General features: G+C 40.9%; 1 protein-coding gene and 1 long non-coding RNA gene across 2 annotated transcripts; both read right to left on the bottom strand.

The window, feature by feature from the left end:
* Positions 1 to 457: 457 nt before the first annotated feature.
* On the bottom strand, positions 458 to 20653 carry LOC306824016 (cell adhesion molecule CEACAM5-like; the record flags this gene model as incomplete). The annotated part of the gene is made up of 7 exons (XM_079343973.1): positions 20615 to 20653; positions 19334 to 19648; positions 17320 to 17568; positions 16896 to 17156; positions 15685 to 15954; positions 825 to 1076; positions 458 to 555 (listed from the first exon to the last, which is right to left on the bottom strand). The coding sequence occupies exons 2-7, from the start codon at positions 19581 to 19583 to the stop codon at positions 458 to 460; spliced, it is 1380 nt and encodes a 459-aa protein (XP_079200099.1). The 5' UTR covers positions 19584 to 19648; positions 20615 to 20653.
* Positions 14008 to 14908, bottom strand: LOC306823499. The gene is made up of 3 exons (XR_013779008.1): positions 14829 to 14908; positions 14621 to 14652; positions 14008 to 14526 (listed from the first exon to the last, which is right to left on the bottom strand). It is a non-coding gene; the product is annotated as an uncharacterized lncRNA (long non-coding RNA).
* Positions 20654 to 21225: the final 572 nt, after the last annotated feature.

A 21225-nucleotide genomic window follows, 5' to 3' on the forward strand; every position in this document is an offset into this window, starting at 1 on the left:
CTGCTACTGTAACTATCTTTAAATCCCATTTACTAATCACTCCTCCACGTTTGTCCTGTCAATCTGTAAAACTGAATCTAGTTGAACATTTTCTATCTGCTTTTTCCTCTGAACTCACTCGTGTCTTCTTGGATTCCAACTCTCTCTTTTGTTTTGCAATCTTTGTCTTTCCACTACGTACATTTTTACATCTTCTGTGCTGCACACTTTTAATATAATCTCGTTCTCCTCCTGTTGCTTTCAATTTAATGTTGGAGCAACCCCCTGTAACTCCACAAACCCGTTACTGCATTTTAAACTTCTCACCTTTGTGGCTGCTTCATAAGTGGAGAGATCGTCCTCACTCTCCTACTGTAGGCAACAACTAAATAACTACTAGTCATAATGAACTATTACATTCAAACATGCTGGGATGAAAAATAAGCTTTCCCTGTTACATTTCAAAGACCTTTTTAACTTACTTCTTTTTATAGAGAAAGTATCCTGCAACAGCAGCTGCTCCAAGGATCAGCAAACATGCAATAACTATTCCAGCGATACAACCACCCGGACAGCCTGATGTAAGGAGTTCAAAGGTGAAAAGAAAAGAGGGGGACAAGAACATGTTCTGTAAACAGGAACTGTACCATACGAACAGCAGATAGGTCGCATTCATTGATTTACCCTGATTTCTCTCGACAGATTATTAAGGCATTATGGGTAATGAAGCAGATTCAGTTTAAACAAGGAAGATGAATGCTTGGAATTAAACCACGAAATCTCTGGTCCTGTGCTCATTCATTTGAATACTCCTTTATCAACTTTAAGTCTGACTGTCTTGTTACCTGTTACAGTCACGTCAAACACTGAAAAAGATGATCTTCCAATTATGATATTCTTAGCTTGACAGATGTAGTTTCCTCTGTCGGACAGTTCAGCGTTCTTTTTAGTGTACTCAGGAGAATTGTGTATCTCTGTCCCATCCAGTAACCATTTGTAGTTTGCAGGTGGTTCAGACTTTGCATCACAGGTTAAAGTGATGGTTTGTCCCACAGATACGACATGGTGGCCTTTGATTGTGGGGCGTTCTGGTCCGTCTGAAAAAAAGTACAAAAATATAAATCAATGTGTAACAGGTAAAGGTAAGCTGTGTTTTAATGGCATATTAGTGTTATGACGCTCATCATTTGAACAGTTAATGAGCACAGTCGTTTGTTACCTACAGTTCACAACCAAGTGGTATTTAGCTTCCATGGTGTTGATGGGGTTGCTGATTTTACAGGAATATTCTCCTTTGTCTGTTTTACTCAGGCGTTGAAAAAACAGCACTCTGTTGTTATCATGAAGTATAAAATCAGCTTGAGTCAGATCAGATCCATCCTTCATCCACTTTCTGGTAAACACGGAGCCAGCAGCGTCACAGGTTAAGATGACAGACTTCCCCTCTATTGCCTCCTTTGGTGATGATGTGATAGAAACATTTGATATTCTCTCTGTTGGACAAAAGATCACAGAAACTTCTTAAATGTATGAAGAAGAAAAACACAGGATTCTGTCGGTATAAAACAACAATTGATTAAAATATTCAACAGCAACAAGGTCTTTGAGCTCTAATTGAACGTCATTGTTTGAAAGGTTTCACCTCAAGTCTAATGGAAACAAGCGTATACACTACATTGTTATCTAACATGCAAACTAACATGTTACCAAAAAGTTCACAACTTCACAAGCACAAACTTCATTCAGAGCAACTTTCTTCTTCATTCTTTCAACCAGGTGAGTCAAACCTGTATTGAGAAAATGTGTTTTCTAATAATCAGTATTTGATGCCTGAAATAAAATCACAGACGATGTTTGACAGAATGAAACACGACGGTTACTATAACAATGGTTTTACAGTGATCGGTGCTCAAACCCTGGTCAGTGGATAAGTCCGGGCCACAAAATCACTTTTGTAAAGTGAAGAGAAAGATTGAGTTTACAGTTAATACAACATTTTATGAAGTCATTACTGAGCTTCATGTGTCAACTGTACTGTCTGCCACGTCATTAAATCTCTTTGTATTGCATCAAATAACTAGAGAACACTCAACGACACAGAGAAATGAACTCGAGGAAATAAATCAGCGTGTGTCAAACTAACAGACAAAAACTATGTTTAACTAAAACAGTTTTAAATATAAAAGCGCTCTGAGCTCAGCTGTCAGACTCACTCTGAATGTTTAATGATTACATCTGAACATTTCTGAGTCCTGGTTCTTGGTGCAATAATTAACCAGTGTTGGAGCCTCTTCCCTATTCACTATCAGCACTGGTAAACTTTGTGAAAAAATTTTTTGTCAAACAAACAGACAAAACAGGAAAACCATGATCTAAACCCCAAAGAAAAGAAAGAAAGACAGACTTGTAAAAGGATGTATATATTTTGTGGGTTATAGATCATAAGTAAGAGTTTCAGTTTGAACACGTGGTGTGCGTTCACATGTTGATTGGGTTTAAATGGGACTTATCGTGTGACCCCTCAGTTGTTTCTGTTCTGGATGGAAAAGGCAGAAACATCTGAAGAACAAACACACGGATGTGTTTGTGTTTGTTCCACAAATTTAAAGTTCATTCTTTTAAAAAAGGTTTTACGATAAATCTACATTATTTTTCACAAACCTTTCATAGAAACTCACCCAGTACAGTCACAGGTAACTGCAGAGATGTTTCATATGTTAGAGTTTTGGCGTTAAAAGCCCGGCAGCTATAATATTCACTCTGACTCTCCTGAATGTTGGTCAGTCTGAGCTCAGGTCCAGTATAATTCTGCTGACTTCCATTTAGAAACCAGTCAAACTGAGCTTCAGGTCTGGAGTCAGCATGGCAGGACAGCACAACGTTTGATCCTTTCTCAAAGTATTCTTTTGAAGGTGACAAAATGACATTTTCTGGGCCATCTGAATATCAGGGAACAACAACAGCAAACGAATCATCATAATGTTATTGGAACATTAAAAATAGTGCAGAGTCATGCAGCTTGACTCATCTTAATGTAGTCAGAAAAAGGTTTGAGTATGTAGGTAAGAAACTCACAGCTGATGGTGAGGTGAACTTTATTACTGACACCATTACTGACAGGATTGGACACATGACAGCTGTATGGTCCCTGGTCATAACGGCTCACACTGGTTATAGTGAGAGTGGAGCCTCCATCAGTGAGCTGGACTCTGTCACTGGCTGTGACCTCAGAACTGTCGTTCATCCAGAGGTGAACATCACTGTCCCTCCAACAGTTCTATTCAGAGGACCATCTGGCAACAAACCAACTCCATGAGTTAAACCTGGAAGACACAGAAACACATCTTAGAGGATCTTTAATAATGTGAAACTTGAGGACAACTTCACTCTTTTTTAAAGCCTTGTAGTTCTTGTTATTATTTTTGATGTATTTTTATTGAAAGAAGTCTATCCTGCATTTTTGTCAATCATAAACATTTGAAGGAGTTTACTGTTCATGGCACGAGTTAAACCAGAAACATTCAGAAAATGACTTTAAGGGGATTGATGTAACCATTATTCCACATCACATGAGTTTCAAACTAAAAAAGGCCTCTCTGTTTTTGTAGAGTTTAAAATCAAACTTGAATGAATCATTAACACAAGGCTGGTTTGAGGTCTTTTGTTCTCATGTAATGCTGTTTTTGTTTGATGCTTTCTCTTTCAAAACCCAAACGTGGAAATATACATGAAGGTAAATACTAAAAGAACTGCTGTCAAACACTTTCAGAAAGCCTGTGATATATATGCTTAAAGTATCTTTTCATAATGTTAAAGAATTTCTGTAAAAAAAAAAGTGCAATATTAATTCACTGTTTCTGATGTCAGTCAGAGCTGATGTGGTTCTTCTTTAACTAGAAACCAAGGACAGTTTAGAGTCTCAACAGTTCTTCATGATATCTGCAAGGATGTCGGGAAAACTTGTTGTTCGCTCCAAGCTCCTCGACATCTTAAATATATGCAGCAGAGCCTTTAGAAGAGCCTGGCAGTATGTTTGAGCAGCACACTGAACCATGTCTCTTGCAGTATGTATCTGATGTATAAACTTTCATCAACACAAGCCATCTGAGTCTAAGGAGTCTTTTTGTGTAGAGTCCAGTCTTGATAATTTCCTCGACAGACCTGAAGGTAAATGCTCTCTGGCTGTGTCCTTGGATATACTCAACATCAGAGTAGTAGATGAAAGTTAAATGGTCTTAAGTCCTGTTTTTAGCCAGGCTGTGCTGAGTTTGAACTTGAAAACAAGCAGATATGTTTCAGCTATGGGATCTACATGATGGTATTCAATGAATATATTGATCAATACCATTTCTATTTCCTAAAACAAATGCCAGTTTATATGACAAAATCTACTTACATGTCCTTGAATAATCTCATGAAAAATCTTCATAAATGTGCTGTATTGTAATGATTGCTTACCTGAAAAGACTCCCAGGAGGATGCTGATCACAGCTTTTTCCATTTCGTCTCACGTACTGTCAAGTGTTACAGAGAAAAGAGTGATGTTTCACCTGAACAAGCCCTACTGATGTGTGAGTATCAGAAAGTGGATTTATGATAGCAGTATAAGGAAGTAATGTTTTTTCGTGTTCATCTCTCTGCATCAGTGAATTAATCATTTACCTCATTTAACTTGATGACAAGCAACTTAATCGAGTTTCAAACTAAAAAAGCCCCTCTATTTTTGTGGAGTTTAAATTCAAACTTGAATTAATGATTAACACAAGGCTGGTTTGAAGTCTTTCGTTCTAATGTAATGTTGTGTTTTTGTTTGATGCTTTGGCTTGAAAGAACAGCTGTCAGACACTTTCAGAAATCCTGCAATCTATTTGCTTGAAGTGTCTTTTCATAATATTAAAGAATTTCTGTAAAAAAAATGTGTAATATGAATTCACTGTTTCTGATGTCAATCAGACCTGATACGGTTCTGCTTTGACTAGAAACCAAGGACAGTTTAGAGTCTCAACAGTTCTTCATGATATCTGCAAGGATGTCGGGGAAAACTTGTTGTTCGCTCCAAGCTCCTCGACATCTTAAATATATGCAGCAGAGCCTTTAGAAGAGCCTGGCAGTATGTTTGAGCAGCACACTGAACCATGTCTCCTGCAGTATGTATCTGATGTATAAACTTTCATCAACAAGCCATCTGAGTCTAAGGAGTCTTTTTTTGTTGAGTCAAGTCTTGATAATTTCCTCGACAGACCTGAAGGTAAATGCTCTCTGGCTGTGTCCTTGGATATACTCAACATCAGAGTAGTAAATGAAAGTTAAATGGTCTTAAGTCCTGTTTTTAGCCAGGCTGTGCTGAGTGTGAACTTGAAAACAAGCAGATATTTTTCAGCTATGGGATCTACATGATGGTATTCAATGAATATATTGATCAATACCATTTCTATTTCCTAAAAGTGTGACAAAATCTTACATGTCCTTGAACATGCTGATGGAAAATCTTCATAAATGTGCTGTATTATGATAGCTTACCTGAAAAGACTCCCAGAAGGATGCTGATCACAGCTTTTTTTAAAATCTGATTTACTGTCAAGTGTAACTGAAAAAAGAGTGATGTTTCACACTTCTGAACAAGCACTACGGATGTGTGAGCATCAGAAAGTGGATTTCTAACATGATGGCAGCATAAGGAAGTATTATCTAATGTGTTTTTGTTTATCTATTTATCAGTGTGAGTGAATTAATCATTGACCTATCCCACAAGCGACTTTAAAACAGCAATTCAGTGGGGAAAACACCTGTTGATAAATAGAAGTGTGTCTATAATGTGTGAGTAAAAAGGCAAATCTATTAGTTCTGCAATATGAGCTTTTACTGTATACAGCTTTATTAGAGTACCATATGTTGTCACGTTGCAGGTAGGAAACAGGGAGGAGGACCCAATTGCAGAAAATAGGGATTTATTTAACAAAAAGCAGACTCAAAATCAAAAGGCAAAAACTTACTCAACACTAAATCCAGAAAGGCAGGGAACAAACGATCAACGACAGACTACAACTACACAAGACAATGAACCGACAGAGGACTGAGGAAAACACAGAGACTAAATAGACATGGGGTAATCAGACGCAGGTGAGACCAACGAGACAGGTGAGGAACATCAGGGTAATCACAAAGGCGGGAAACACAAGGAACAAAGAACACAAGACCAGAACACTGAGGACATGTACAAAGTAAAACCTGACACTGAAATGCCATGAACTAAAACAAGATATTACAAAATAAAACAGGAAACACTTAAAACAAGACTAGGAAACATTAAACACCAAACTAAGAACTGCAAAACACAAGTAACAGGAAAACAAGCCTACAGACAACATAGAAGAACACAAGGATACAGGGAAACACACTAAGGACTAAATTAAACCACACTAGGAATCATACATACACAGAACAGGAGGGAAATAATGAAAACTAAAACAAGATTAAATACAGAAACAAAACCAAACCATGACATATGTACAGTACAAACCACATTAGTGCAGGGGCCAATATGAAATCACTTTTATTAACAACATGGAGACATTCAGCTGCTGTGAGACCTGACAAAAAACATTTATAACTTGTGATGCATTTTAAAATAACTTTCTTTTTTAATCGATCAACATAAAACCTTTTATTTAAGATATTTCTTTTGGACACAAAGGTGAACACAATAATGAAAACATCTTTCTGCTTTCTGTAGCTGAACAATTAAAAATGAAGAGAGTTCACAGAAAACAGAAATTCTCTTCATGGATGATATTGCTACAGTAAAATAAAAAATAAAAAATGCTTGTGTTGTTTTTTATAAAAAGTTCATTATTTCAGCTGTAAGGCACACTGATTGTTACTCTATAGGTCATACTGATGATTTTCTTACTGTGTAGTTTCCCTGCATTGTGTCTAACTTCTCTAAAAGTATTTATTCAACCTAAAGATAGAAAAAAGTATTAGTAGTATAGTACTGTGATGGTTTTGGGTCCATTGCTCTGTTAAGGCCGTGGAGAGTGGAGGAAAACGGCAGGCAAAAACTCACGTCCACACTATACGGGGATTTCAATGCTCGTCGTTTATTTAAATAAACACTCCAACCTTATCAAGCCCGGTTGTACGGCTACTATCGTTTCATACATGAACAAAATAGTGCCATATTTGACCATCATTGTTGTTCTATAAAATAAAGAAAACAGGAGCAAAAAATAATACGTCCGACCAGCGTAGTGTGCGCATCGTTCCACGAGGAGCAGGTAGCAAAAGCACTGCTTGATGACGTCGCCACTAAGCGACACAGTATACACATTGTTAAAGGTACATTCCATAATCACAACCGTTACATATTCCCCCCGGTGAGACAAAGGCTGTCCCCAGCCGTACACAGAGATACAGTCTATACTCAACATACCCTCACACATGAGTAAGCAGTTAAGCTGTCAGGACCAAGTAGGATAATATACAGTGGATTAATCAGGTAACCGGCATACATGTCAGTACCAGGTAAATGGAAGTCCTTAAACATCAAAAATAAACAAAACACAAGTTTAGGCTCCTAAAACAAACACAGCATGAAATCCCTTTTCATGCATGAAAAACAACATCTTAACCATATCAAGTACAAATATAAAACCAAAACTTATTCTTCTTCTTGTTGTGTACAGAATAAACAAAACACTACCGCTCTGGTAGGATGCATAATAAACGTACACCACTGACAAATAAAACAATTGTGCTTTTTTTTTTTTTTAAAACACATATGAACAACAACCAGAAAGTGTTCATTCTAAATCCAATCTGGTAGCATGATACGGGTTCGTCCACCTAATGTCTGACCATCCAGAGGTCACTCTGGGATTTAGTCTAGGTCTTAGGTTGTAGTGTCTAGCACGGTCAGTGACGGAGTCAGACAGAGGCGGGTCAACATCTTGTGGGCCAGAGTCTAGAGTCATATCGTCAGTCTCTCGAACAGAGTTCTGAGCAGGGTCAAAGGGGTCACAGTCAGCGTCAGCGACGTTGTCAGCAGGCCCAGGTTCGTTTTCTGGTAAGTCAGGACATCGTTCATCAGGGTTCACATGACTCTTACGTTTGTTGGCTGAAGCTGAGGTCCACGTGTGGAACGGCTGTATGTTCACTACATGAAAAACTCCAGCTTCCTCTCCAGTGTCAGCTTTCGTGAGACTATAGTTCACATCAGAGAGTCTCTGGGAGATGCGGTATGGGCCAGCAAATAGTGGGGCCAGCTTGGCTGTGAAGTTAGTCAGCGCGTCAGACCTTGGATGGGTCTTTACTCTGACAAGATCCCCAATCTTGTAGGAGACTTGACGACGTCTCAGGTCATAGTAACGTTTCTGGCGATCGTGACTCTCAGAAAGCACCGCTCGGGCGTGATCATGTGCTTCTTGAAGAGAGGCTTTCAGGCATTCCGGATAGGGGATTCCGGGGTCATCCATCCCATCAGGTGTGGGCTGAGTGACGAGGTCAAGTGGAGTCTCTAGCTCTCGGCCATACAACATCATAGAGGGACTAAGGCCTGTGCTCTCGTGGGGTGCTGTGCGTAATGCAAAACAGATCTGAGGGATGAATTTGTCCCATGACGTGTGCTTGTCTCCCACATATGCACGAATGGCTGTTTTTAGAGTACGATTGACGCGCTCTGTTGCATTTGTCTGTGGATGATACGCCGTAGTGAGCCTGTGCTCAGTCCCAAGTGTAGATACAACGTGCTCAAAGAGGTCGCTTACGAATGGTGTCCCTCTGTCTGATATGAGGTATGTTGGAGCACCGTGTCGGGCAAAGATGTCGGTGATAAACTTGTTAGCTGCGACCTGAGCATTTGCTTCTTTCACTGCGCTCACCTCAATCCATTTTGAAAAGTAATCCACGAAGACGAGGATGTAAGCATTTCCATTTTGTGTGCGAGGCAGTGGGCCGACATAGTCCACACCCGTGTATTCCCAAGGCCTTTGTGGGCGAATCGGGACCATAAGACCAGCTGGTTTTCTTTGATTTGGCTTGGTGATCTGACATACAGCGCACGAGACCACATAGTTCTTGACATCAGAGGCCATTGTCGGCCAAAAGAACCTGAGCCGAAGGCGTGCCAGAGTCTTTGTAATGCCCAGATGACCAGCTGTGGGATGGTCATGATAATGCTTCAGTAGACAACCCCGTATGGCAGTAGGGGCGTACAGTTTCATTTGTTTTAGTGGGTGTAGACCACATTTGGTTTTTGGGTCAAGGAAGTAGAGGAGACCATCTTGCACCGCATACTGAAGAGGGACGTGGCTTTCATCCACATTTTGTCGGTCATCGTCCAACTGACGGAGTAACTCGCCAGTTACTGGATCCTCCAGCTGAAGCTGTCGCACGTTTAGGCGGTCTGTCAGCATCACTGGGGGCAGTGTACGGAGATCCAAGCTCCCTATCGTAGCATATGCAGGCAAGAGATCCATGGGAGAGTCAGTTGCGGGTAGAGGGTTTCTGGACAAGGCGTCAGGTACTTTGTTACGTTCACCAGGTTTATGGACTATATCGAAGTCGAAGTCCTGGAGTCGGAGAGACCATCGAGCCAGTCTGCCAGAAGGATTGGGACGAGACATCAGCCACCTGAGGCTGCTATGGTCTGTGAAAACGGTCACATGGAGGCCTTCGACATACGGCCTGAAGTGCTCCAAAGCCCATATGACGGCCAAACACTCCTTCTCCGGCGTCGAGTATGGTTTTTCAGCCTTGTGCAGAGCGCGGCTAGCATATGCCACTGCAACATCTCTGCCTTCGGTGTCTCTTTGCATCAGCGCTGCTCCAAGGCCAGCATCACATGCGTCTGTATGAATGAAGAAAGGACGTGAAAAGTCTGGGAATCTCAATACAGGTGCCGAAGTTATGCTACTCTTCAGGAAATCCACAGCTTTTTGGCAGTTGCTGTCCCAGTTGAACGGGGCATCTTTCTTTGTGAGGGCAAAGAGCGGCTCAGCATGCTTGGCATAATCTTGCACAAAGCGACGGTAATAACCTGTTAGGCCAAGAAACTGTTGCACGTCCTTTACAGTAGACGGCACCTTGAATTCCATCACAGCTTTCACTTTGTCTGGGTCAGGGTGAACGCCAGATGGGGTGACACGGTAGCCGAGGAAGGTCAGCTCACTGAGGCAGAACTGACATTTGATTAGTTTTAAGGAAAGACCGGCCGACTTCAGTCTGGCGAGGACTTCTTCCAGGTCCGCCAGATGTTGTTCAAAGGTGGGCGAGGCAACAACAATGTCGTCGAGGTACACAGCACATGACTTGTATATGAGGCCAGCAAGGACTGAGTTCATGAGCCTCTGAAAGGTGGCAGGCGCGTTACAAAGACCAAAGGGGAGGACTCTGAACTGAAACAGGCCACAGTGTGAGATGAAAGCAGTTTTTGGTCTGGATTTCTCGGCGACAGCCACTTGCCAATAACCTCGAGTAAGGTCCAGGGTGGTGAGAAATTTTCCTCTGGACAGGAAGTCAAGAGACTCATCAACTCGTGGTAAAGGATATGAGTCCTTTACTGTCAGTTGGTTGAGACCCCGAAAGTCTACACAGAACCGTGGGTCGCGAGGGGGCCTGTTCACTATGACCACAGGAGCGGCCCAGGGCCCTGATGCTGGCTCGATGATGCCTTCCTGTAGCATCATTTGAACTTGTTCCTCAATTATCCGTTTCTTAGCAGGAGAGGTGCGATAAGGGGGAAGGTTGACAGGCTTTGCATCTCCGGTGACAATGACATGTTCAGTGAGGGAGGTGCGGCCGAGGCGACCATCGAACAGATCACTGTAGTCTTCAAGCAGCTTTAACAGCTCTGTTTTCTCGTTCTCCACTAAGTTTGCTTGGTCTACCTTATCACGAAGGGCAGGTTGTGGAGAATCGAGACACATCATGATTTCATTTGACAGACATGTTCTAGTCCATCTTCAACAAAGTCATCAAGGCAGAGTGAGTCGTCACCCCTGAGCACAGTTCTAGTAGGTACATGTATGGTGATTGATGCACGTTTCATAAAGTCCATTCCCATAACTAGGGGAGAGGAGAGTCCAGGGATTATAACAAACCGCTGATAGAAACGTTTGCCCATAAACCCGATTGTTAGCCAGGTGACCCCTGATGGGTTGCAGGGTGCGCTGTTTGCGAGCCGGATTGGCGGGCCTGACCATGTGTTAGTGTAGGATCCGTTCTGAATATTTTCGTGGACTAAGTCTGCTCTCACAGCTGAGAGTGAGGCACCTGTGTCGAAAGTGGCTTCTATCGCTGCCCCTTTAAAACACACCTTCGCCTTAAGTGGGGTGTTCCATAATGACTCTGAAGTTTCATCTTCCACGTGACCGAGCACAGGTTGATCATTTGGGGCGGGCGATGGAGGGGGAGGCGGGGTTAGCGACTGGGGGGAGGGTTGCCTCTGCGAAATGTCCTCCCCCCCTGGAAGTTTTCCTGCTTCCTAGTGAATGGCCTTGCCTCTGCCACAGCATATCCGTTTTCAGCTCTCACAGCATCCAAGTGGGGACTAGAGTCTAGAGGTGGGTTTTGTGATAGCTCAACTGTGGACCTAGGTGACTGTGGGGGTCTCTGGGGGCCTGTGGAACAGTTAGGGCAGGTGCGGGAAGTAAAACCCGGCATGGAACATTTGAAGCAATAAGTTTCTCTATCGGGCATATTTTTCACTTTAGCACGGGATGGCTGAGGAGGGTTAGGGCCGAGGACAGAGTGAAGTTCATGTGCTCGCAGCATTAGCTCAATGCCTGATTTGACAGATGCGCCATAAAGCGCGACTCTGTACTTTTCGAGAGTGTGTTTACAGATCAGTTCAATTTGTTCGAGCTCTGATGGTGGACTCCTAAGTTTCTTAAACTCGCTGAGCATATGGGCAATGAACGTGGGGAGGGGTTCCTCAGGCCTTTGGATGCGATCCAGGATACCTCTCAAGATACGCTCCTGATTGTCAGCGGGTAGGAAGACCATCCTGAACAGTTCACAGAAGTCGTTCCAAGTACAAACATGAGTTTTGAGCACGCTGAACCACTTCTTCGGCTCTTTAGCTAGGAAGCGTGGTAGTTCCCTGAGGATCTGAATATCTGTTAAGTCGAGGGAAGACCTGTATGTATTGACAGATTGTAGCCAGTCTTCCGGATGAATTACACCATCACCAGTGAACACAGGAGGCTCAATTTTTGCCTGATGCAGCGCGGCTGCAAGAACTCTTGTAGTATTGTTGATTTCAAGAGAATTTGACTGAAGGCGTGAAGCAGGTGTAACAGCTGGAGTGCGATCGGGAGCCATCATGTCAGAATACTGAGGTCTTATGTAGGAAGAATCAGGTGCATGTGGGGTTGAAGCGGACATTGGGACAAGATTAGCGGGCTGAGCAGAGGGGGCTTTGAGGCCTGCCTTGTTGCTTTGGTCCCATTGCCGTAAGATACTTTTCTGTAGCTCAAGAGAATCATGCAGACACATCTGAAGCATCTCCACCTCGGCTTGCAGACTCTTCACCTCCAGCTCAAGGTCAGCAGTGGGCAGACTCCGAGTGGCTCGAGGTGGGAGGGGCATAAAGTCAACGTGAACGTCGCAGTCAGTTAAGTCAGGATGGGTCGCCATTGTATGTGTTTTTTTTTTTTTTTTTTTAGAGACAAATATTAGTTAACTTCCAAAAGTGATTCATATAATTATAAATGTAGCTCGGGTCTACTAAACCACACAGTGTAGCAAATACTGCGATAAGGTATAGACATTAGACAGTGTACTCCTTTAAATCACTCGTAGAGAAAATATTTTTCACTGAAAACACACCAGAAATACAAGAGAAAAATTAGAAATGGCATAAACAGCAGGAAAACACTTCTCTTGTAAATACTGAATGAAATCACTGAAATATAGATTATGAATAAAGTGTTATTCACAAATAAGTTATGCCAACCACAGTCTGAATAGTTATTTTCACACACTTGTAAGAGGCGATAACTACAGTTTCAGTCTATCAATGCTGTGTTTCTTCTTTCTTTTCTCCTTTATTTGTTAGTAATTATTCCAGTTAGTATACTTTACCCAACCGATCACGTCAGCTCCACAGAAACAGTCCGGGCATGAGTGACGGAAATCCACGGGGGGGAAAAGAGCAGGAGAGTGGCAGGGGCTGGGGAGGAGAAAAACACGTCTTTGGGGATCCGAGGAGCCTTCACGTACAGCCAGGGACGAAGCACTCAGTAACAGCAAACCGGGAGCCGTCGCCGCGTCCACCGGGTCGCCTACCGTAGCTGCCGGAGGGAAACTCTGTACACCGAAACTCCAAAAGTCCGGGAAACGTGGAGCGTTCCGTCTGAAGCCGACTCTCTGTCCGTACGCGCTGCGACACTCCCGCGCGCGTACCCGCTTGTGACTTTGATGTCGCCGAAAAGCGCGGCCAAGCTTAACACAGTCCAAAACGGCGAAAAAAGAATGGTGAAAAAAATGTTCACTTCGAATACTTGCACTGGTCGTTGATGAAAGGTCCAAGGAAAAGTTGTTCGGGCGCCATTTGTGATGGTTTTGGGTCCATTGCTCTGTTAAGGCCGTGGAGAGTGGAGGAAAACGGCAGGCAAAAACTCACGTCCACACTATACGGGGATTTCAATGCTCGTCGTTTATTTAAATAAACACTCCAACCTTATCAAGCCCGGTTGTACGGCTACTATCGTTTCATACATGAACAAAATAGTGCCATATTTGACCATCATTGTTGTTCTATAAAATAAAGAAAACAGGAGCAAAAAATAATACGTCCGACCAGCGTAGTGTGCGCATCGTTCCACGAGGAGCAGGTAGCAAAAGCACTGCTTGATGACGTCGCCACTAAGCGACACAGTATACACATTGTTAAAGGTACATTCCATAATCACAACCGTTACAGTACACAAAGTATTAATTCTCTTTTTAGCTGCTTGTGAAGACTTTTTAGTTTAAAATACCTGGAAAATAATATATACACAGTATATACATAAACATCTCTCTTTATATACTAAATTATGATATCACATTTAAATATTAGACCCATTTTGGGGGGTTTTGTTTATTGGTCTGACCACTGGGTGGCGCTGTGAACCCAGGCAGTCAAACTTTATTTAAAGGACTCAGACCATTGACAGGAAAAAGGTGTTTGACCGTGGCACACCGTGGTGAAAAGATAGGGAATTTTCTGTTTTATTTATACATCTGCGTTATGTTGACAATTAAAAGAAGTCACTTTACTAAAATAAATTTGTGTTCAGAAGTTTATTTTTTGGACTCACGCCAGCAGCCACAGGTAAACCGACCCAACAACTAAAAATGTGAGTCAATAAAATATATTTACAAAGTGCTTTGACATTATAATAAGGATGTCTCTGTGGACAAGTTCCTCTTGGTGCTCTACCTTCATGGTAAATGTTTCCTCATGGCACGAGTTCAATTTACCTTCAAAAGACCGCTGACTTTATAAGTTCTCATATACCGCTGAAGTGTTCTCATAAACATGATCTTCTTGTTTTGGTTTATCTGGGAAACAAAGAGCCGTTATGGTGAATTACATGTAACAGAGTTTAAGTATATATTTAAGTAAAGGATGCATTTGAATCAGATGAGTGTTTACCTGTCTGCTTTTGCTGAGGTTTGTTGTTGGCTCTGAAATGAATATTAATAAGAGAAACCCGTGAAATATTTCCAGATGCTTCTGATCATCTGAATTAACATTTGTCTATTTAAAAGTACTGTTACTGACCTCATTATGTTTAATCAATAATAAGGGCTAGTCTGCCAGAAAACATTCAGTTGTTATGATGTTAAATTCTTATACTCACTTCTTTTTATAAAACATGTATCCTCCAGCGGCAGCAGCAGAGGCAACAATCAAACACGCAATTATTATACCAGCAATGGCACCAGCTGACAGGCCTGTTGTTTTCTCTGAGACACATGAACAAATAGAAAACATGTTCTTTTAAACACAGCTGTTCCCATGTTGCTCCGTCCTTTCCCACACTCATTTCCTACTCTCACCACTATCAGCCTCATGGCTAAAAAACGATCAGACATTTAATTGGTGCAATTGATCTTATAGACATGTCACACAAACAGAATTTACAATGAATCCTATCTTGTTACTTGTTACAAAACACAGGTTCCTGTAGGTATAGATTAACAATTGATTTAAATATTCAACAGCAACAAGGACTTTGAGCTCTGATTGAATGTCGTTGTTTAAAAGGTTTCACCTCAAGTCTTAATGGAATTCATTTGAAAACTCCTTTATCTAATTTAAATCGACCGTCTTGTTACCTGTTACAGTCACTTCTAACACTGAAGAAGATGATCCTCCAGTTATGATATTATCAGCTTGACAGGTGTAGTTTCCACTGTCTGACTGTTCAGCGTTCTTTTTAGTGTACTCAGGAGAATTGTGTATCTCTGTCCCATCCAGCAACCATTTGTAGTTTGCAGGTGGTTCAGACTTTGCATCACAGGTTAAAGTGATGGTTAGTCCCAACGATATGACATGGTGGCCTTTGATTGTGGGGCGTTCTGGTCCATCTGAAAAAAAGTAAAAAAATCAAAATCAATGTGTAACAGGTAAAGGTAAGCTGTGTTTTAATGGCATATTAGTGTTATGACGCTCATCATTTGAACAGTTAATGAGCACAGTCGTTTGTTACCTACAGTTCACAACCAAGTGGTATTTAGCTTCCATGGTGTTGATGGGGTTGCTGATTTTACAGGAATATTCTCCTGTGTCTGTTTTACTCAGGCGTTGAAAAGACAGCACTCTGTTGTTATCATGAAGTATAAAATCAGCTTGAGTCAGATCAGATCCATCCTTCATCCACTTTCTGGTAAACACGGAGCCAGCAGCGTCACACGTTAAGTTCACAGACTTCCCCTCTATTGCCTCCTTTGGTGATGATGTGATAGAAGCATTTGATATTCTCTCTGTTGGACAAAAACAGGTTTCTGTAGTTATTGGTTCACGAAAGACCGTGTGTCATTATTTGATCTGGTTCAGCATTTTGTTACTTGCAGAATTTTAGTTCTCATTCTTCCCTTTTGTTGTTTGTTTCCCTTGTGTGTTTCCTAGTTGAATCTTTAGTGTTTCCTGTTTTATTTTATAATCTGTAATCTTGGTGTACTCTAAATTCAAATGTGTTTATGAGTTATCTGTGTATCTATCCCAAATCCAATCAGAATCCGTTCTAACTGACAGTCTGTCCGCATAAATTGCAAGTGGCCAGATCCGATCTGCCTATCTGTATTGATCTGATCCACATAGATTTCTATGGTAACAGGTTACACCCAGGATATACAACTGCAAAATGGGTGACAGAGAAGTGATGCAAACCATCTTGTGGAGCAGTCTGTCAGCGGGCTTTTGTTTTGCTTCATGTTCGTTTGTATTCTTGCTGTTTTCTTCCACTGACCAAAGCTTAGACCAGTTTATGTAATGTGATCTACGTCGTCGTTTTTATTGTCGATGGTGTCACGTTACGAGTGACGCAGAAGAAACAATAAAGCGACCGAGATGTTCAGATTGAATCGGATTGGTAGGAATCTGAAAAAAAAATCTGATTTGGAGATTCAGATTTTGTGGCAGATCACTGTCATCTGTTAGTTGTCGGTCCATGTCGGTCTTACCCCTGTCTGCGTATACTCTGACTGATGCCCAATCTGTTTCCACTGAGGAAGTCTTTTTCAGCTATAGAGCAGCCAGTCAGTAGGGGAAGCACTAAAGGTTTTGGTGGAACATTTGGGGAGCAGTCATCTTGTCCATTTGTTTTATAAACACAACAAATGTGTTTGTTTTTGTTCCACAAATGTAAAGTTAATTCTTTTTAAAAGGGTTTGCAAAACTTAATCAACATTTTATTGAAACTCACCCAGTACAGTCACAGGTGACTGCAGAGATGTTTCATATTTTACAGTTTTGGCGTTAAAAGCCCGGCAGCTATAATTTCCACTCTGACTCTCCTGAATGTTGGTCAGTCTGAACTCAGGTCCAGTATAATTCTGCTGACTTCCATTTAGAAACCAGTCAAGCTGAGCTTCAGGTCTGGAGTCAGCATGGCAGGACAGCACAACGTTTGATCCTTTCTCAAAGTATTCTTGTGAAGGTGACAAAATGACATTTTCTGGGCCTTCTGAATATCAGGGAACAACAACAGCAAACAAATCATCATAATGTTATTGGAACATTAAAGATAGTGCAGAGTCATGCAGCTTGACTCATCTTAATGTAGTCAGAAAAAGGTCTGAGTATGTAGGTAAGAAGCTCACAGCTGATGGTGAGGTGAACTTTATTACTGACACCATTACTGACAGGATTGGACACATGACAGCTGTATGGTCCCTGGTCATAGCGGCTCACACTGCTTATAGTGAGAGTGGAGCCTCCATCAGTGAGCTGGACTCTGTCACTGGCTGTGACCTCAGAGCTGTCGTTCATCCAGAGGACAGAGAGGGAGGATTCAGAGGAGGAGCAGGAGAGACGGACAGAGCTGAACTCGACCAAGTCTGTATCGTTGGCATGAGCTGTTACTGCAGTGATCGGCTCTGTGAGTGAAAAAGAAAATGGATTTATTTTGGGTCTTTTTATACTGCTATGTTAGAGATAGGACAGTTGGTGAAGTCAGAAATCGAGGAGAGAGAGAGAGAGAGAGAGAGAGAGAGAGAGAGAGAGAGAGAGAGTGGGGAATGACTTGCAGGAAAGGAGCCACAGGTCAGATTCAAACACAGGCTGCCTGTTTGGAGCACTATAGTCTGTGTACATGGGGCGCACGCACCAACCACTGTAGACTCTCAGTGCATCGATATATTCTTAAAGGATTCTGATCGTCAGACCATAAAGATTATATTTTTACTTTAAAAAAAATGTAATGCACCTATGGTGAATACAAGCTCAGATTTTGTTGATATCTTTCTAATATTTTATGATTAAACTCACAGGTTTTTAACCATGTTTTTTTGGTGCTGAATAATCTGGACCAATTTTCAAATCAAAACAGTCCAATTTCACACCACCAGAAAGTATGAACCTAAAAATATAAACAAAGTTTCACTTTGATACGCTCTCAACAAAAGTTGTACATATAACCACTGAACCTTAACTCTGCCCGCTCAGTGTGTCGATCACATACTGTTAGTATTTACATTCATACTCATGCTCATCCATCAGTAAAATCCTTCAAATGAAGCAGCTATTGTACAACAGGAGGATCTATATTTCATTGTCAGGAAGAATTCATCCCACAAAGTAATAAAGTTATTTGTGTGTGAAAGTTTATCATTGATCTTGGAAACATTAGTTTGAAGAAGAAAAAATTATTTAAGGTACCAAACAGACTTATTTTCAGGTTTTCAACCAGATCTCAGAATTGTTCATCAGTTCATATTTCTGTGTGTCAGTGTCTCATCATAGAGCAACAGGAGCTCAGGGAACCAGAGGGTTGCTGGTTCAAGTCCCACAGCAGGTTGAATCTGGAAATTGGTGCATGTCCATAGGATGTTGGGCGTGTGTATTTCAGCCTATGTGTGTGTGTGTGTGTGTGTGTGTGTGTGTGTGTGTGTGTGTGTGTGTGTGGCATGTTCAACAACAGAGTAACACTCCAGTCCTTTCATCACAAAGTGAAATGTATGAAAGGGGGATTTCTGGTCTTTACTTTGCTACATTAGAATGATGATTAAATACTTCATGTATTTAAGCAAGTTCCCTCCTCTGATGAAGACTGTAAGAAGTAGCAGACAATGTTTGTACTAATTGACTTAAGCATTACATTGTTTTCAACCTTTTGTTGAATTAGAAAAAAGTTGGATTTATGACATTTTGTTGCATATTTCTGATTCAAATCTTTTTTTGAAAGGGAAACAAAAACATCATGAACCTTCATGACTAAATGTGCAGCAGTTAAAGTTTTTAACATTTAGGGAGCAAAAAAAACAATGCTTGACAATCTGGGGAAAACCAACTAAAGCATAAGGAACGAGCACACACATAGAAAGCGAATATATTGTTGATCAGGTTTTGATCAAAAAACTCCTGAATCTTAATTTTACCACTGAAGGTGAAGCAATTACATCATCATGCGTGCGCCACAAGATTCTTTAAATAAAAATGTTTCCACTTATTTTGTCCTCGTATGAAGTACACACATGTACAGAATCATTTTTAACATATTCTGATTGTGCTTGAGCTGATATGTGTTGAATCTATGTCAAAGATCTAACATGAAAACACTTTACACCTAATTTATTTCTCTCCTGCTCTGCATAATCTCTGTTCAGCACTCTGACAGATATATCAATTGAAACATTGTCTTACCATAAACACCCAGTGTGGTTACACCATCAAAGTCATTAGGGATCCCTGTAATCCTGACTGTGTATTCTCCACTGTCACTGAGAGACAGACTCCTGAGCTCCAGAGATGCAGTAGAGGGGAAGTAGGTGATTCTTCCCTCATAACCTGGATAAGTTGTGTTTTCACCAGCCGAAAAAAATACAAATGTGTCCCCAAACATCCAGACAACTTTTAAAAATGGACCCTCTGGTGGATTCACTGTGGTGAACATCACTGTCCCTCCAACAGTTCTATTCAGAGGACCATCTGGCAACAAACCAACTCCATGAGTTAAACCTGGAAGACACAGAAACACATCTTAGAGGATCTTTAATAATGTGAAACTTGAGGACAACTTCACTCTTTTTTAAAGCTTTGTAGTTCTTGTCATTACTTTTGATGTATTTTTATTGAATGAAGTCTATCCTGCATTTTTCTCAATCGTCAACATTTGAAGGAGTTTACTGTTCATGGCATGAGTTAAACCAGAAACATTCAGAAAATGACTTTAAGGGGATTGATATAACCATTATTCCACAGCACTTGATACAGTTTCAAACTAAAAAAGGCCTCTCTGTTTTTGTAGAGTTTAAAATCAAACTTGAATTCATCATTAACACAAGGCTGGTTTGAAGTCTTTTGTTCTCATGTAATGCTGTTTTTGTTTGATGCTTTCTCTTTCAAAACCCAAACGTGGAAATATCCATGAAGGTAAATACAAAAAGAACTACTGTCAAGCACTTTCAGAAAGCCTGCGATATAAATGCTTGAAGTGTCATTTCATAATATTATAGAATTTCTGTAACAAAAAGTGCAATATTAATCCAGTGTTTCTGATGTGGTTCTTCTTTAACTAGAAACCAAGGACAGTTTAGTGTCTCAACAGTTCTTCCTGATATCTGCAAGGATGTTGGGGAAAAGTTGTTTATTATTAAATTAAATTAAGTTATGCTTCAAATGTCTTTTCATAATATCTGCATGGACAGAAGATAATTATTCACTGGAAAGTAAGTTGCTCTTTGGCTGTGCATTTGGATAAACTGAATATAAGAATAGTAAATGACAGATTAGTTAAATGTTCGTATATCTTGTTTTTATCCAGGCTGTACTGAGTTTAAACTTCTTGAAAAAAGTAGATATTTTTCCTGCTGTGGGATCTACATGATGTTAGTGATTACTGCAGTTTCCATTTCCTAAAACAAATCTTACTACATGTCCTGAAGAATCTAATGAAAAATCTTCATGATTATAATGACAGCTTACCTGAAAAGACTCCCAGGAGGATGCTGATCACAGCTTTGTCCATTTATCTCACGTACTGTCAAGTATAACAGAGAAAAGAGTTGATGTTTCACACTTCTGAACAAGCCCTACGGATGTGTGAGTATCAGAAAGTGGGTTTCTGATCTGATAGCAGTATAAGGAAGTAATGTCTTTTTTATGTTCCTCTGTCTGCATCAGTAAATTAATCATTTACCTCATTTAACTTGATAACAAGCAACTTTGGAACAGCAATGCAGTGAAAACACCTGTTGACAAATATAAGGTGATGATTTGCATAACTGCAGTATTCAGCGTAGAGGAAATAGTCCATAGGATGCTCAATGGTTTGAGGACAGGTGGTGAGCTGAGTCTAATACAGGCTGAGACACTTTGTCCTCGGTCAGAGGTCAGAATGAGGCGAGGAGGGAGGTACGAATGGTTGGTGCCAAAATATGAGACAAAAATGTCTGGTGAAGGGCAGATTCAAACACTTCTGACATTTCAGTAACTTCAGTAACATTAAGGAGTTCAGTGTCTTTGGTTTCAGCATGGGACTGCAGGATATGACATGTGACTGATTGTTTCACCCTTTTCACATGTTAGTTAAAATG

Source organism: Symphodus melops (genome assembly GCF_947650265.1).
Source record: "Symphodus melops genome assembly, chromosome: 5".
NCBI classification, from domain to species: domain Eukaryota; kingdom Metazoa; phylum Chordata; class Actinopteri; order Labriformes; family Labridae; genus Symphodus; species Symphodus melops.